The 17,942-nt window shown below is 34.7% G+C and overlaps 1 protein-coding gene across 7 annotated transcripts; it reads left to right on the forward strand.

Moving 5' to 3' along the window:
• Positions 1 to 386: 386 nt before the first annotated feature.
• Positions 387 to 17,912, forward strand: LOC111801201 (DNA topoisomerase 4 subunit B (DUF810)). 7 transcript variants are annotated; one of them, XM_023685211.2, is made up of 26 exons: positions 387 to 657; positions 1,054 to 1,118; positions 1,769 to 2,042; positions 2,252 to 2,318; positions 2,521 to 2,671; positions 3,027 to 3,194; positions 4,340 to 4,435; positions 4,584 to 4,751; positions 4,850 to 4,951; positions 5,774 to 6,004; positions 6,250 to 6,324; positions 7,631 to 7,717; positions 7,827 to 8,009; positions 8,114 to 8,272; positions 11,978 to 12,070; positions 12,552 to 12,623; positions 13,021 to 13,138; positions 13,480 to 13,646; positions 13,925 to 14,009; positions 15,077 to 15,208; positions 15,627 to 15,733; positions 15,881 to 15,958; positions 16,032 to 16,127; positions 16,316 to 16,411; positions 16,507 to 16,693; positions 17,627 to 17,912. In XM_023685211.2, the coding sequence occupies exons 1-26, from the start codon at positions 480 to 482 to the stop codon at positions 17,665 to 17,667; spliced, it is 3,276 nt and encodes a 1,091-aa protein (XP_023540979.2). In that variant the 5' UTR covers positions 387 to 479; the 3' UTR covers positions 17,668 to 17,912. The 7 variants fall into 7 exon arrangements, 4 of the variants coding, with proteins under 4 accessions (XP_023540979.2, XP_023540983.2, XP_086982294.1 ...); XM_087126168.1 differs by lacking the exons at positions 387 to 657; positions 1,054 to 1,118 and adding an exon at positions 1,247 to 1,540; XM_023685215.2 differs by lacking the exons at positions 16,316 to 16,411; positions 16,507 to 16,693; positions 17,627 to 17,912 and having other exon boundaries at positions 15,904 to 15,958; positions 16,032 to 16,117.
• Positions 17,913 to 17,942: the final 30 nt, after the last annotated feature.

Raw genomic sequence — 17,942 nt, forward strand, 5'->3', positions numbered from 1 at the left:
AATAGTCTATTTTAAAATTAAAACAATAATATTCTTGAAATTATTTATTACAACTTGTTTTTATTTTATTTTATTTTATTTTTAACAATTGTTTTACGAAGTCTCCTAAAAAACTAAGCCCGTCAAAGGGCACAACCGTAATAATCCCCACCGATATCGCAATTCGAGTCGACAGTCTTTCAGTTGAAATTTGAAAAAACGATCCAAAAATTAGAAAAAAATATCACAAAGTTGACATTGGACTCCCTGCTCGGCGTTGACCATTAATGAATGGCATATTTCGTAATTCAGGGAAATTCCAGGGGTAAAATCGAAATAATAAAATGTGAAATCATCGACTTCTCTTACAAGGGCCGTTATAATTTTATTCATTACAGTTCAGTATTTCGCGCTCCTTCTACACGCTTTGCTTTGCTTCCATCTCTGATTTTACCGTTTCTTCTTCTTCTTCCTCTCGATTTCCGTCGTGGTGATCGACGATGGAGTCGGGTTCTTTGTTGCAGCGGTACCGTCGTGACCGGAAAAAGCTGCTGGCATTCTTGCTGTCCTCGCGTTTTGTCAGAGAGCTGAGGACTCCGGCAGGTCCTGTCACCGATTTCTCCGCCGTCGACCTTGACTCTCTGAGCGCTAGCTATGTTTTGGAGTGCATTAAGTCTGGTAATCTTGCTTCTTTGTGTGTGAGAGATGAGTGTGAGTTGTTGTAGTTTGAATGAAAGATTTGATATCGAATTTGCGGTTTAATCTCGAGTTTTTTTTTTTTTTTTTTTTTTTTTTTTTATTATTTTTTTTATTTATTGCCAATGCTCGAGAATGAAGCTGGAAGTCTATTTCATTTTCTTTAGCTTCTTCTCGGTTCTATTAGTTTCTTTTTTCTTCTGTAAAAGGGATTTGGTTTCCTTGTCTGGGATCGGAAAGTTTGCGTCAACCGTTCTGCGGCGGAGTGCTAGCTGCTTTCCATGTTTTTATAGCGCGTTCTCTGTTTTTTAGTTGACCGAGTCACGTAACTGTGAACACTTGCGAGGAATTTAATTTCATTGTTATTTTCTTGCGTAGGTGGAGTTATTGACATTTCTACAGCTGCTAAGAAGAAGCAACATGAATCTTCTTACCCGATAATGGTAAGAATATGTTAGTGAGAAGTTATTTGGTTTTGCCGTTTTCTCCGCGATTTACATTCTGCTATGCCGTCGCTCTATGGAGAGAAAATAAATCATGCTAATGCTTCCGTGCTTCAGTGCTTCCGTCTGTTTATTTATTTATTTATTATTTTTTAATTTAAATTCTGAATGGACTGTGAAGTTTATGCACTATCTGAAAATGCTGAATTGAAACTTGAGCTTTCCCAAAGTTTCTGGTGATTTCTTTTGCATGATATTCAGCGGACATTTTTCTCTCGAACTATCTTCATCGCATTTAACAACGCCTTCATCGTCTGTACACCAGAGGGTTTGGGCCTGAGCATCTTTACTTAGTCGGGTAGTCAATCAAATGCCTCGCGAGGGTGCAACTTAGACAAATTAACTCTCGCCTTGTACCAAAAGTATTTAAATTTCGAACATTTGTTTTAATGAAGAGTTAACAGTAATCCATGCCAATTTTCTCTTAGTATTGTAGTTGTAGTAAATTTGTTTTAGAATTTCTTTTCTTCATTAGAGTTTTTGATTTCGGATGTGCAAGCAATAATTTTTATTTATTTGTTTATTTATTAGAATTAAAAGAGGTCTGTGTGCATGTTTGCATTACTTACCAATTTGATTTTTGACTGCAGATACAATCTCGACTACGGACTTCTTATTTTCTACTTTCTCATCCAGATTTGTCTGGATCACCTCCTAGCCGTGCGCCACCACCACCTAAAATGGTGGAGAGATCCTCTAGTGACATATCGTGTTCATCTAGGTCGCTTGGGTCATCAGTTGATGACAATATTGCAACCTATAGTGATGACTGTGGTCCTCAGTCTAATGGAACAACAGCCACACCTTCGAAACTTGTGAAGAATCTCAAAGTTCCGGCTTTAGGACTACCTAAGTTGTATACAGGTATTTGATGTTTTTATTCTTCTATTGAAACGAGATTTCATTTTCATTTAAATTCTTAACAAACGGACATGTTTATCCTTTCATATTTTTCCCATAAAAAATAAAAAGAGTTTTCCGAAACAATGCTTAAATTTGTCGGTTAAGATCCCCTCCTCCCAACCGTCATTTCTTATATTGTAAATTGATTCATAGTTTTATGATGATCAAAGGACTGACAGATGATGACTTGGATGAAGCAGCATATTTAATCTTGCTTGCATCAATCGCATTTTCTGGGTGCGCTCTTTTCTTATGGAAATGCTAGATTTATTTATTTATTTTGTAGTTTGTCCTGCTTAAGTGCTACGTATTGTGCTTCCGGAAACTTGAATTTGAGTTCATGTCTCTTTTTCATTTTTCTTTTCTTGATAGTGATAGGGAACATAAAATATATCCATCTTCTTTATCATTTGTTTGTTCTCTCTCTCTCCATCACCAGGGTTGAAATCTATTCATCTGAGGATAAAAAGAAAGAAAATGGTATTAAACATACTGTAGGGATGACAAGTATAAGGAATGAAGTAGATGTTCAATCAGAGAATTTTGAAGGACATTTGAATTTTCTTCACGCTGTCCGCACCCAGATGCAGGCAAGGCAGACTCTGTCTCTAAGATGATCTTATCGCTATTTCCTTTTTACATTGATGTCATACATCTGAAGCTTAACGATCTATTGTAGCTATTTTGCTGCATATAGTGAGATTTTCTTTTCTCCTAGAGAGGTTAACAGAAGTCTACTAATTCTTATATATTGTTTCAGGTTTCATTTTATATGTTGTTTCATTTTTATCTGCTCAATGAAGTTTAGAATTGCCAGTTGAAATCTCGATGCATTAATACATGTTCCCAATCTATCTTACTGTTCCTCTCCCTCTCTCCCTATCTCTTCCCCCATTAACTTGGTCAATTGCTGATTTGGACTCAGAATTTATATTATTTGACCAGATTTCAGCAGTTTCTGATGCATGCATGAGGAAAAGATTAATGGAATTGGCTGCAAAGAGAAACTGGGGGCAAATTAATGTTCCTCAAGTTTTGTTGGTCCTCTTGCATGGGGTTTTCAGGTCTGATTTTCCTAGTGAGAAAGCTTATATGCAATGGAAGTTCAGACAGGTAATAAATCAATTATGGACAATTGGAGAAAAAATCTTTGCATTTTTTACCGTAGTTAAACTGGCTGAAAGCTCTTTAGTTATTTTTTATGCGTCACTGTTTATCAATTATGTACAATGCACATCCTGTAGGGTGTAACCAATTGTCTTTATATTGGGCGTTTTTCGATCAAGCAGCTTTAGAGGCTCATTTATGGAACTGCTTTTTGAGAAAAAAGAATGTATGTATATCTTACATCTATAGGAAACCATATATTCAAAAAACAGAGAAAAAGTGAACAACCTTACAATCTAGGTTTTCACTTATTCCATATATTGTAGTATAGACGGGCTTTTGAAACTCCGAGAAACATGATACTTTCATAGAGATTGACATCTCTGTTGGTCCTGCAACTATAAGAAGTTGGAATGGTGACATTAAAGTGAGGGGCTTAATGGGTACTGTAGTTTTAAATAAAGTACACAATCCTCCCCTCGAACAAAGTACACCATAGAGCATCCCTTGAATCCTCCTTCTCTGGAGCTCTTGAACAACCTCCCCTAAATTGAGGCCCGACTCCTTCACTAGAGCCCTCAAACAAAGTACACACCCTTTGTTCGACACTTGAGTCACTTTGACTATACCTTCGAGGCTCACAATTTCTTTGTTTGACATTTGAGGATTCTATTGACATGCCTAAGTTAAGGGCATAATACCATGTGAGGAATCATGGACCTCCACCATGATATGATGTTGTCCACTTTGAGTAGAAGTTCTCACGTCTTTACTTTTGGTATCCCTAAAAGACCTCACATGAATGAAGATAGTATTCCTTATAAATCCATATTTTTTTCCTTAATTAGCCAACCTGGGACTACTTCTCCCCATAATCCTCAACAGGTGATGACGGTTATATTTGTGATTTTCCTTAAAATAGATGAAGTATGCTTTAATTCAATGTTCCGTTCAGAAATTTATTGTTGGTTAATTGCTCGGGAGAAAGATCCTGGCTTCTTTAAAAAATGAACAATTACATTATTGATTATGGAACTCGATAACATACACATCCAGGTCTATTTTTTTCTTTCTGTACTATGAGTTACCTTACATGGACATACAAGTCCTCTCCTTACTTTAACCATGAAGTTTGACGGCTGCATCTCTAGGTCAATCTTTTGGAAGAATTCTGTTACTCTGCTAATCTTGTAGCTTCTGAACGTCAAATCTGTGAAAGTTCTCTTGTGAAGATCAGAAGTACAAAGGTTCAGTTTTATTTTATTTTATTTTTACTTTAATTAGATACAGAGAATTAAATGCTAGTTTAGAGTGGTTCATTCTTCAGATTTCTAAATTCCTTCTGAGATCGATCATATAAAAGAATCTGATTTACTGCATTGTTGAACATGGTAGGAATGGGATATCAATATGGTTCGATCTGAGCGTGCAAAAGTATTGTCAGGTATTGGACAAGTACTGTCGAAGTTGCCAGCTCCCTCTGCTTATCACTTAAACATCAGGTTATATGAGAAATTGATTTTAGGCATATTTGATGTTCTTGACGACAGCCATCCCGTTATGGTATTTGTTCTTCCTTTAATATTTGTTTGATTTAGTTTTGCGTGTGCTGTAAATTAAGGCTCATAACGTATGATGATTAGCCTGTTACCTTTGTATAGGAAGTGGATGACAGTCTCGTCCTTCTCAAATTGACTTGGTCCGCTTTAGGCATCACTCCGGAAGTACACAGTGTGATCTTCGGGTGGGTCCTTTTCCATCAGGTATACTTCTCTATGAAGTGATTAGTAGGGCATGTTTTCTTTAACAAACTGCATTATTGAATTCTTCATCGTCAAATTGAAAAATTTGGTACAACTTATTTGCTAAGATTTTTAACTACTTCTTGAACCAGAAACAAATTTTTTTATTAATGAAATGAAAAGAGACTAATGCTCACGAAATACAAACTCCCACGAGGGAGTGAAAGGAAAAACTAAAAATTAGGAAACCTTTAATCAAGCAGATTCAACACGATCTAGTCTAAGAAGAAGCCTGCTTGCAAAGATTCTTTGATGCCGTTCCAAACATAACTTGATAAACTCCCGAGGAGGCTACCGCTATCTTGAGATAACAAAACCTCAAAAAGGGCTGTTGGCGTGCCAAACATTCCAACAGAAGTGACAAAACAAAGCATCTATTTCCTTTCTCTTTAACTGAATATGAAAAAAATGATCTATGAAAGGCTTGAGATAGCCCAAAGGCCAAACCATAGAAGAAATTGAGCAAAACCTGCAGGTACAATATTTACTATGGTAGGAGGATAGGTTAGGCATGCTATGTAATTGTTTCTTTAGTTCTTGGGCAATTGTTGACTATTTGTACCGGACAACCTGTTGTTTTTGTTGCAAACCTGCAGGTACAATATTTTACATGTTGGTGTGGTTTATTTTTTAATGTTATATTTAAAATTTAATTACTTTTCATAGAAAAAAAATATGCCTTATCCTCTAGTTATAACTTATAAGAAAAAAAGATAGTTAGCTGTATGCTTAGGAAAATAATATTGGTTGTTTTTTTTTATCTAATATATTTTTCTATTGAAGTTTGTCAAGACAGGTGAAGCCTCATTCTTGGACGAGGCCATTCTTGAGTTACAGGAGGTTGCATCATCTAAAGATGACGGTGGGAAGGAAGAACAATATTTGAAAAGCCTATCATGTTCAATATCATGCAATGGCAATGAAATGAAGTTGAGTTTGGTGGAGTCCGCCTTCTTCTTAATTAGCAGTTGGTGTGACATTAAACTACAAGCCTACCATTTGCACTTCCGTGAGGTGAGTTTCAATTCTTGGTTGACATTTTTCCTATGGTATCCTGTCAGCCCCATAAATGTGATGACCATTGCTCAAATGTTTTATATATTACACAGTTTTTTTGATGTAAGGTCCCAATATTATTCTACCTCCGTTAATTACTATTTCTAGCGTACCATTGCCCTTATATTTGTTATCACGTTCTTGAATGTTCCAAATTTCCTATCATTTGTCTACACTAATTTAGCTATTTTTCTTAAAATCAGAAAACTTCTTACTTTGGGAAAGTGGTGAGCCTGTTGTCCACTGTTGGAGTTATTACTGATTGCAATACTGTAAAGGTAGGTACTAATGCCCAGCGTACTAAAATGGATATTTGATTTATAGATCTCTTGGGCTATGTTTTCATGAATCTTCCTTTTTGATAGTTCATGTCTAAATAGAAATTTGTTCCCAGAAAAAATCATCTCCCAATTTTTTTTTACAATAACTTTCATATTACATTCAGCGATACAAACTCCGTGGGAGTAAAATGAAAAATGAAAATGATGTTAAATCACCACAAGCTAGCTTACAGGTTATGGTAAATTTATTTATTTTATTTTTTTTAATCAATGTTGTAACACTCTTCTCCACTTTTGGGCTTGAAAAGTAGTAGAAGGCCAATAAGTGAAAACCAATAATACTAGGTGCATAAATTAGTTACAAAGGTTTGAACATAAGACCTCTCTGAACTCAAAAACTTAAGCTTTTGAGTATAACATGCCTGAATTGTTCAGTCATGTGGAGTTACGCGAGTTTATCATGTTATGACGAGGATAGTAAGGGATTGGAGGTTATCATTTCCTGATGCTATATGGAATAACTAGCTTTAGTTATAATGTTGCTTACTGAATTAGCAAAATTCCAGGAGCTTGCTTGCATAATTATGGTGGTCACTTTAAATAGCTTGTTTTCTATCCTTTAGCGTGATGCATTCTTTGCTGTTGTTTGTGGGATTTAGCTAGAGATGAATAGTAGAGTTTTTGAGGGGTTTAGGAGATCTCCTGATCTCCCGATAGATTTATTGCACATGTCTGTTACTAAGAGTTTTTATTTATTTATTTATTTATTATTTATTTATTCATTTATTTAATTATCCTTTAGACCTCATCCTTTTGGATTGGACTCTTTTTTGTGTAGTTTTTCTTGGGTCTGAGTGCTTCTTTTTGTGTTATTTGTATTCTTTCAATTTATCTCAATGACAGTAGGTTTTTTTATTTAAAAAAAAAAAATGTAGGGTGCTTCATGAGAGATTATTTCTATGGGAAGGAACCAAAAAGTGTTAGATATTTTCATTTTATTTTTATTTCATTTTATATCTGTTGGAATTAAATTAATATTTTTTTATACGGCAGCAGAGTCTAGTTTTAAGATGATGATAATTTCAAGTCCACATGTTCAAATTGGGGCTAATCGGGCATCTGATTTTTACTTGCTTATATTAAAAGGAAACTACTTTTCCATAAATACTGGAAAGTTGCAACCGAAATTGTAGGAAACAACTCCTTTTAGGAGATTACAAGGAGCCCCTGAAGCAAACTTATTCATTCATATTCTAATCTTGCTGTTTTGAACCTTATGTGAATTGTCAATATTTTGCTTTAGTTAACAAAATTGGATGGTTTGAAAGAAATTGGGGCTAGAAAACTCAGAACCTATGTCGAGAAGTCCATAGAAGCTGCTTACAAAGAGGTAAGTCAAGATTTGTGACACAGTATCATAAGAATATGGTTGAGAAAGCATCGTTTCTTTACAATCCATCATAGAGTATTCAATTATTTTAGTCTACTTATTTGGTTAGGCAGAGAATAATGAAAATTCTGAATCCAAAGAGAGTATACATCCTCTGGCACTCCTTGCCAATAGGCTACGATTGGTTGTGGAGAAAGAAATTACTGTATTCTTCCCGGTGTTACGTCAATTATGTCCTGATTCTGGGATAATTGCAGCCATGCTATTGCACCAATATTATGGAGAAAAACTGGTTTGTTTCGTTAGTTCCTTTTGTGAAATTTTTGTTTTCCCAGTGCTGGTTTTCCTCTATTTCATTTTTTTTATATTCTGGATGTTGTTCTCATCAAAACGCAGAAGCCATTCTTAAAGGAAGTATCGAAGCTTTCAGATGATGTAAGGTCGGTGCTTCCAGCTGCCTATTCCTTAGATCGTGACCTAACTCATTTATTTACTGCTGCTTCCAAAGAAAGTAGATTAAGCCCTCTTCTCAAGGAAGACCTTGAGCACTATCCGGTCAGCCAATCTTTTCCCTTATACAATATCACATATGGATGTATAATGCCTGTATTTGAATTTTATATTCTGTATGCTTGTGGTTGTTTTGAACTCCAAGAGACACTAAAAGTTGAGTAGTATAAACAACTAAAATTTGAGAGAATCAAAATAATCTATTCCATTCACCAAAAAGATAAATATATACAAATGCACAAGGTTCACCTAAGCAAGAGAAGGTAAAGAGACAATAAAGAACCATAGAACTAGTATATTTAGAAAATTATAATTATTCCAATATAAAGACTTTATTTAGCACTCCTCATCAAGTTGGAACTTATATATTCATTATGCCCAACTTGTTAGAGATAATCTATATTCATGCTCCATTGGTTTGGTTTTATCTTTTCACGTACAAAATGACAATTGACCTCAATATGTTTAGTTTGCTCATGTAACATCTTGAGCAAACTAAACATATTAACACACCACAATTTGGTCGACGTTGTGATATCAAATCTCGATCCAATAAGAAGTTGACGTATCCAAACTAAATTCACATACAGAATATGTCATTGCTCTATACTCTGATTCAACACTTGAACGTGATGCTACTGTTGTTTCTTACTCTTCCAAGAAACTAAATTATCCACAAATACAGAATATCTTGAAGTTGGTCTTTTTATCTTCCTTAGACCTTGCCTAATCATCATACGAGAAGCATCCAATGTTAGAATGCCCATAATTTTATATAAAAAATCAGGCCCAGGAACTGCTTGCAAATAACATAAGATCTACTCCAATGCAGGCCAATGATCAACTGTAGAGAATATATATACTGGCTTATGGTACTCACCGAATAAGCTATGTCTGGTTGAATCACTGCAAGATAATTGATTTTTTCCATTAGCCTCTTTCCATATTTTTTTAATAATTCTTCCTATTTTGTGAGCTGGAAATTGAGCACCATTTGAGTACTACTTAGCTTAGCCCTTAGCTTTCCTACTTTAACAAACAAGTCAAGTACATATTTTCTCTGTGATAACAAAATTCCCTTCTTGCTTCTTATTACCTATAAAGTATTTCAACATTTCCAATATGGTTTAGCCCTAACTTCCTATTTCAGCCAATAACTCAAGTAGAAGTACATATTTTCTCTGTGATAACATATTTCCCTTCTTGCTTCTCATTACCTCAATTCCATTACCTCAATTCTTAGAAAGTATTTCAACATTCCCAAATCTTTTGTATGGAATTGACTATGCAAAAAGGTGTTGAGCGGTTGAATGGCTAAAGTGTCATGACCACTAATAACAATATCATTAAGATACACGATCAACAGGATGATCTCACTCTCTGATTATTTATAAAAGACAAAATGATCGGACTTTCTTTTCCTCATTCCAAAGTTTTCAATCATCTGCTTGAATTTTTTCAAACTATGCTTGTGGACTTTTCTTTATCCAAATGAGAATGGAAGGATGCTATGAGAGAAGAAATGCATGCTTTAGAAAAGTGTAACACATGGGAAGTTGTTGATTGGCCAAAAAGAAAAAATATAGTTGGGTGTACGTGGCTTTTTACAGTAAAGTATAAGGCTGATGGAACGTTGGAAGGGTATAAGGCAAGATTAGTAGCTAAGGGGATACACTTGACCTTACTCTATAGATTACCATGAGACATTTGCCCTAGTTACAAAGATGAGCATTCCTCTAGGATTTGAAAGATCAAGAGGTAAAGTATACAAACTGAGAAAGAATTTGTATGGATTGAAACAATCACCAAGGATGTGGTTTGGAAGATTGTGGTATTGTTAAAGTCAAGGAGATCGCACTTTCTTTATCAAGGGGAGTTACAGTGCTTCTAGTGTCTGTAGATGAAATTATAGTTCCTGAAGATAATGAAGAAGAAAAAATTGAACTTATAAGGAAATTGATGAAAGAATTTGAGATCAAAGAACTTGGAAAGTACTCTCTTGGTATTGAAGTAGCATACTCAGTTTAGGTTTATTTTTATTTATTATTATTATTATTATTATCAGAACAGGATTTATTGATGGAAAGATGGAAAATGGATGTGAACATCTACCAACACCAAAGGATCCACCTCAGAAACTGGCAGAGTAAAAAAAGGAACCTGCAGTGAACCGTGAAATTTGCCAGAGGCTAGTGGGGAGGCTTATATTTCTAGCTCACACTCGACTAGACATAGCATACTTGGTGAGTATAATTAGCCAATTTATGCCTGATCCACAAGAGCCTCACCTTCATGCAGCGTACAGAGTGTTAAGTTACCTGAAAGGAACTTCAGGAAAAGAAATTTTGTTCCAACGACACAATTCCCATGCATTGGATCAATAGTGAAGATAAGATCTACTACGGGAATTGTACTTTTCTTGGAGGTAATTTGGTATTATGAAGGAGTAAAAAACAAAATGTGGTGGCTAGATCATCTGGCGCATCAGAAGTCCAAGCTATTGCACAAGAGCTATGTGAACTCTTATGGTTGAAAACAATCCTTGATGGCTTACACATTAAAGGAAAAGGTCCGATAAAGATGTACTGCGATAACAAATCAGCTATCGATATTGCACATAATCCTATCCAGCATGATAAGATAAAGTATATTGAAATTGATTGACATTTTATCAAAGTGAAACTAGAGAAGGGGATGATATGAATTAGTTATGTGCCCTCACAACTTCAACTAGTAGATATACTATCAAAATATAATTTCACAACTCAATGTTTCATGAGTTAGCATCTATTCCTCAGCTTGAGAGGGAGTGTTGAAGGAATAACCTATATTCAAGGAGTACTTGTGTAATTCCTAGCCTGAACCTAAGAGATATTTGTGTAATCCCATTAAATAAGGGAAGTAGTTGAACTCCCTAATTTATCTATATTGTTACCTAGAGATTTATTTAGATTTATTGTCACATACTATCTAGGGATTTATTTATCTTTTCTACAATAGGGGCATGCACTTTCATAAAGATAATTTAGACTTTCAACACTATCAAAAATAAAAAACTTAACTCAACCAAACCCAGCAAACCAAGGAGCCAAAGAATAACAACAATACTTAGTTCACGAGGATTCTTAAGTAGTTGTCTTTAGTATCTTTTAACTTCTGAAATCATATAATTTAACCCCTGAGGCTTTAAAAATGTTCCAAAAGAATTCTCTCTCTTCTCCTTTGCCTCCCTTCCCCTCTGTTGCACTTGTCTAACCATGTCGTCCATTCTATGCCTCTCTCTCCACTCGTATGAGTGCGCCCAAAAGCGTACATTCTCTCCCCCAGAGATTTGAATGCAAGGGAAGGTGGTGGGAATCTTTTTCATTCCAATGTGAAAATTGAACAATGTGGGGACAGCAGGGTGGCAAATATAAGGGACAATTGGCTGGAGCCTTTTTTGCTAGCTGACTGTTTCTCTCTGAATATTTCACTACAGCTCATTGTTTTTTTTCTTTTCGTAATCTTAATTTCTTTTAATTGTACAATATATAATTTCCTTGTAAAATATTTTATATTGCCTATTTCCTCTCGTAAGATCTTAATAGGTTTGTATATATTAGGTTGTAATCTTCTCATTTTGAGATTTAAAATTGATTGGGTTATTCATTTCTTCATTAACGGCAGTGTTAAATCCATATTTAGTGTTGTATGTACTTGTAATATCAAGACATGTAAGCTGTTTGTTTCTTTCCTCCGTCTTTTGGGCAGATTGTACAAATTGCTAAGCCCATAATTCTTGATTGGATGATCGATCAACTGGAACAAACCTCTGAATGGACTGGACGTGCTTTCAAGTTAGAGGTTAGTTATTTGCAGACTGATTTTTCTGGTTCAATATGTAATATGATATTTGTCTGAGTGGAAGCAGTAGCTAGTTTATTTTAAGGAAAGATGTATCAGATAGGAAGTCAAGGATCAAGTGAAGGGTGAAAATATGATCTTGATAAAATTGCTGTTATTTATCTTTCATGTACAGTAATCATTAAAGGAATGAAACTGTAGAAGCCATGGTAAAAAAGAATGTAGGTTGACATAGCCTGAACAACTGAAACTTAGAGCGATTGAAAAAAGAAAAATTCGGGGGGGGGGGATTGCAGAGATATTTTTAATTGTTGAATCGAGTTATGATTATTGGAATATCTATATTTTATCTCTTCTTTTATGGACTCAAACAGCTGGACAAAGTACCCAAAAAACACATTAGATATATCTTTTCTTTCCATTGCATGTGTAGATTGATCAACACCTCTTACTAATTTTGGGTTTTTTTTGGCAAGTGAAGGATTGGGAACCAATATCGTTTCAGCAAAATCTGGCAGCATCAGTTATTGAAGTTTTTAGAATTATTGAGGAGGTATTTATCATTGTAAAGACAATTACTTCAGTTATGTCTGAAAGACGAGAAATTTTGGTTTGCTCCTATGAATTCTAATGATACTTTCCTACCAAAGTTTCTGAGGTTGGGGAGTGAAAGAATATTTATAGAGTCGCTGTTAAATATGATTGATAACTTTTGAGCACTTGGGGTTATGTTCTACCGATGTCATAGGTGTTAGTGGGTCATTCTTGTTGGTTTCTCCTGCATTTTTTTTTTCCAAATAATCAATACCATATGCAACCAGTGGAAGTAGTAGCAGTGTGTAAAATTTTCTTGTAGCTACATTTTTTCTGTTTCCTTTTAAATTTACTATCGAGGGCTAGTTTCATAAATTTTTGTTTACTATTATGGACTTATAATGAAAAACTTGCAGACTGTTGACCAGTATTTTGACCTGAACCTTCCGATGGACATCACACATTTGCAAGCTCTCCTGTCCATTGTCTATCACAGCTTGGATGGCTATCTATCGGGTCTTCTCAACCAGTTAGGTAATTTATGAATTTCGGAATTTACGAAGAATGAAGATTGATGGCAAGTTGCAAAAAATTCAGACAAATGTACACACACACACATAAAAGGAAAAGCAAAACAACCCAAGGACAAAGGGATTAGGCATCCCTTTTCCACAAGGAATGATGGTGTGTAAGTGGAGTAGTTACAAATCACAAAAGTAATCAAAGGAAATATTCTTATCTGAAAAAACTCTTGAATTCCCTTCCATCCATGTCAACCGTAGAATAGCCTCGAATGGTACATGTTTGGATTTATTAATTTACTCTTGAAATGATCATTCTATTGGAGATTTGATCATATCATTTTTCCATTGCAGTTGAGAAGAATTATTTGTATCCACCTGTTCCTCCATTGACTCGTTTTATGGAGACAGTTGCAACAGGAAAAAAAAAGTTGCCCGAATGTCATTTAGACGAGCATGTGAGCAGCAAATTGAATGGATTGACGATATCTAAGCTTTGTATAAAATTGAATACCCTTGGTGTAAGTGATGCTTCAAGTTAAAAGCTTTTTTTTTTTTTCACTAAATATGCATATGCATGTTTGAAGTCATGTGAGATAATTCTTCTGTAGTAAATGCAATACTTATAATATTTTGAGCGTGGTCTTTGTCATGTATGATCAGTTAATGACAATACAAAATCAGGGGGAAGGGCAGTTCCCCCTAAATCTTTTACGTGACCATAGTTAACATGCCATTCTTAGTGACGCCGTCAATTGGTAGTTTTATTTTGTGTTACCTCTCTTTTCTCTTCATGCAGTACATTCAAAAACAAATTGAAACACTGGAGGATAGAATTGGAAAATCTTGGGCGCTTATTGGAGGATCTGCTAAGCATAAACGCGGTACACATATATTTATTTCACTTGATATTACCATTCAATATACATAACATTAATGATAACTAAAAGACAGAAACTAGTGGTCTGCTTCACTTTGCATAATGACAATACAAACCATATGCGGAAGAGGATTGAATTAGTTGACATCAGTATTTTTATTTCTAAAGTACTAACAAGTCCACACGGCATATGACAAAATGTTGCATTCTCATTCCTTTCTCGTGTTTGTTTATCTGGCTTGTGGAATTATAATACTTTGTGACCACTTCTTAAAGCTCGGTTCAGGTTTAAGTTTTCTTATTTCAAATTTTCTTTAATATTCTTAATCACTAAAATAAAAAACAGATTGATGTGCTTATTCGTTCTGTATATTAAAAAATTTGTGGAGGAAGTGTGTGGAAGTCCAAGTTCCTCAAATTACGTGGTTATCATGTAGCTCTTTTATCTATCACATCGCTATATATTTTGGTTCTATCAGAGTCTCTATAGAGAGGGATGAATATGTTGTTTATTCCTTCTTGGTGGTTATTAAAACTTTAGACAAAAGCACACTTTTCGTCCTTAATATTAGAGTTTAGTTGACCATGAAAATATGATGTGCTATGTTGAGGTGGCAAATTTTAAATGAGGTGCCTATTTTCTCTAATTTATATTATTTTTTTATTACCTTACTTTTTCATGTTTTTCCCTCTCTCCCCTCCTCAAATCTAGTCTGGTCTAATTTGCTAAGAGAGGGAAAGAGGAAAAGAGGATGCAGTATGCAAATGGAGGAAACCAGTCACCGAACTCGGACAACTTCTAGTTATTTTGAACCCTAAATTTCTTAGCAAATTAGACCAGACTAGATTTGAGGAAGGATTAAAGACTTCTCGCAACATCTAGACACGTTTCTCTAATTGAAGTAATTTGATTTGCTATGCCTATGATAAATTTTGAACGGTTGTTTTCAAAGTTTTGGCCATGGTAATTTTCCAACAGATAGCCCGATCTAATTAATTTCATTCAACCCCAAAATGATTACTTTCATCACTGTATATTTGATGTTAATACCTATAGTATCGTCCATTCAGCCCCGGAAGAGGCGATTGTCAATGGTGGTCTTCGTACCTGTAGTGACGAAGTTAATGAGTTGTTTGCCAACACTTTCAACAACATTAAGAGTTTCATTGCAAAGGCTATCAGCAAGTTTTGTGACATTACTGGTGAGTTTCTCAACCAATTTTGTGGTGGCCTTTAAATTTATGTAGTTATTAAGTTAAGCTAGATTGATTTTAGATTATGCTTTAAAATATAATTTGTTGACCCTAAGTATGGTGCATTTTCTGGTCTCCGTATTCTCAATTAAGTATGTCCTCAAATAAGAGGGAAACTGGGGAGAACATAACCATTTTATTGTTGACCCTAAGTATGGTCTCCATATCCTCAATTATGTCCTCAAATAAGAGGGGAACTGGGAAGGACAACCAATTTTTTAGTCAAGTTCTTTTACACTTCTATTTTTGGTTTTTGTTAAACTGTTTTGCAAGATGACTGTAGAATGCTTACATAAAAAATCATATTTGTAACAACTTTTCCATCTCTGAATAATAGTCTTAATTTTGTTCAAATTCTACTCTCCAGGCATAAGAGTTATTTTTTGGGATCTCAGAGATGAGTTCCTCTCGTATTTGTATCATGGCAATGTTGAGGCTGTTCGATTAGAAGACGTTCTTGCACATCTTGATACGGTAAGATCTTTGACTCGCTAAATGTGATATTGTGCAAATTTTGTCTGTAATGTCTTTTATGTGCGTCATGCTTGCATATGTATAGTATATTTCTTTATACATTTTATCTGTGGATTGCACTCATCTAAGACATCTATTATATTATAGGTCCTAAACAATGTATGTGGCAGGATCGATGATACTCTTAGGGATCTCGTGGTATTGAGCATCTGTCGAGCATCAATGGTACGATCATTTAAGAATGCTACTTCTATCTCCTACCTTTTGCTCCTTCCATCTGAAATGCATGGTTTTCCAGGAAGCCTTCATATGGGTGATGCTTAATGGAGGTCCTTCACGTGCATTTTCTGATTCAGATATTGTTCTCATTAAGGAAGATCTCGGTATATTGAAGGCATGTGCTCTAGATTGAAATTACTTTTACAGTTGTAGTTTATGATAGGTAGGATTCCTGCAAAAAAAAAAAAAAAAAAAAAAAAAAAAAAGCCTTAGCCTTGCTTGTAAGTAGAGGAAATGGTTGATTGAACTTGTGGTTTGCGATAAACGATTATATTTATATTGTTCTTGCATCTTCAATTCTAGGACTTCTTTGTAGCTGATGGAGAAGGTCTTCCCCGTACTCTTGTTGAGAAGGAAGCAAAATTTGCTGAAGAAATATTGGGCTTATATTCACTTCCGGTTTGTTTATCTTGTTGATCAAGTTTATATTATAAGTCCTTATTATAGAGTTTTTCATATGGACCGCGTTTTCTAATTGGTGCATTTTTCTGCAGACTGAAACTATTATTCAACTGCTGATGAGCTCAGGTGGGGATATTTCTACGGAATTGGATCCGTGTAGTAATAATGGCAGTCTTCATTTTAACGATTCCCAGGCATTGGTACGAGTCTTATGCCACAAAAAAGATACGGAAGCTTCCACGTTTCTAAAGCGAAAATATAATCTCCCTGCTTCTTCAGGTAATTCTCTATCCATTATTGATTTCATAGCCTTTGGCACACTGTTTCCTCCTCCACAATTGTTGAGAAAGAATGAAAGATAAAAAGGATATTGGAGAACTGATAACCAAAAATCTTGTTGCCCTTCATCTAGAACCAGTTACAACTATTTTCGAGTTGAATAGTTGAACAAGCTATCTTCCACCACCAAGGTTTCAAAACGTTATGCATTTTTTATTTATTAAAATATGATCCGATTTAGTCAATTGAGTTCTAGATTATGACCTCTTAAAATTTGAGTTCTTAAGTTTAAATTGATTTCTTTGAACTTTTGAATACTTAAAAGTCAAGATTCACTTTATCTAGTTTATCAGCATGGTTAGAAAGAGCCAAAAACATATTAGTATCTGAGGGAGATATGTCCAAAATATGATTGCACACTCTAATCACACGATCACATGCTAATCATAATGCTTGATAGCGATCATAATATGCTATTGTATTTAGTCGTACTTCATCTGTTTTAGCAAGATGACTACTCCTTTTTATACACCTTTTTTTTTTGTATTCTTTCAAAACTATGCTTAAGCTATTTTTGAAATTGAATGCCTCCAAAAGTTGAAATAATCTATTGTATTTAAACTTTGTGAGGTCATAACTATTAACTAAATTGAGTGATATTTTCTTTATTCTGTGTAATCAATTTCTACATGTTGGAAGGTAGCTTGTTTGACCCTTTCACCCAAAATTGGTTGTAATTGATTGTATATGAATGACTGTAAAGGGACATATTGTGATGAGGGAGGATAGAGAATAAAATGAACTTACAGGACAGGAAAAGTAAAATTAGGCAAGCCTTGATAAATTTTTTGGATTTAGGTAATTTCCAGCAATTATCCAGTTCAATAAATTAATTAGAAAATATGCCCTAAAACTTTCTTGAAATTCTTGCAGATTATGATATGACCCCCTTGCAGGCCTCAACTCAGAGATGACATGACTTGTGACAAATTCAAAGTGTGATTCATAATTGATAGAAAATAGAACGATTTAGGAATTTCCAACGATGACTTTGGACGGTGGCTAGAAAGAAAGAGTAGGAAGGGAAAATTGAGTTTGGTCCCATGTGGCTAGATTTTACTTGCCGAAGGCAATCCAATCAAGAGTGGAGTTTTGCCTATAAATGTACATAATATATTTCATTTTATAATAAAACGAAAATTGCATTTGTGTTTGATTATACTTAAAATGATCATTTTGAAATATGGTG

This window comes from Cucurbita pepo, chromosome 8 (genome assembly GCF_057944985.1).
Source record: "Cucurbita pepo subsp. pepo isolate OVF chromosome 8, ASM5794498v1, whole genome shotgun sequence".
Lineage (NCBI taxonomy): Eukaryota > Viridiplantae > Streptophyta > Magnoliopsida > Cucurbitales > Cucurbitaceae > Cucurbita > Cucurbita pepo.

What these genes read in the sequence shown, in the direction of transcription:
- LOC111801201 (XM_023685211.2), top strand. Translation starts at nt 480, where the DNA reads ATGGAGTCGGGTTCTTTGTTGCAGCGGTACCGTCGTGACCGGAAAAAG. An exon ending in TTTTTAGAATTATTGAGGAG is followed by an intron (nt 12,624 to 13,020) that starts GTATTTATCATT and finishes AAAAACTTGCAG; the next exon opens with ACTGTTGACCAGTATTTTGA. An exon ending in ATCTGCTAAGCATAAACGCG is followed by an intron (nt 14,010 to 15,076) that starts GTACACATATAT and finishes TCGTCCATTCAG; the next exon opens with CCCCGGAAGAGGCGATTGTC.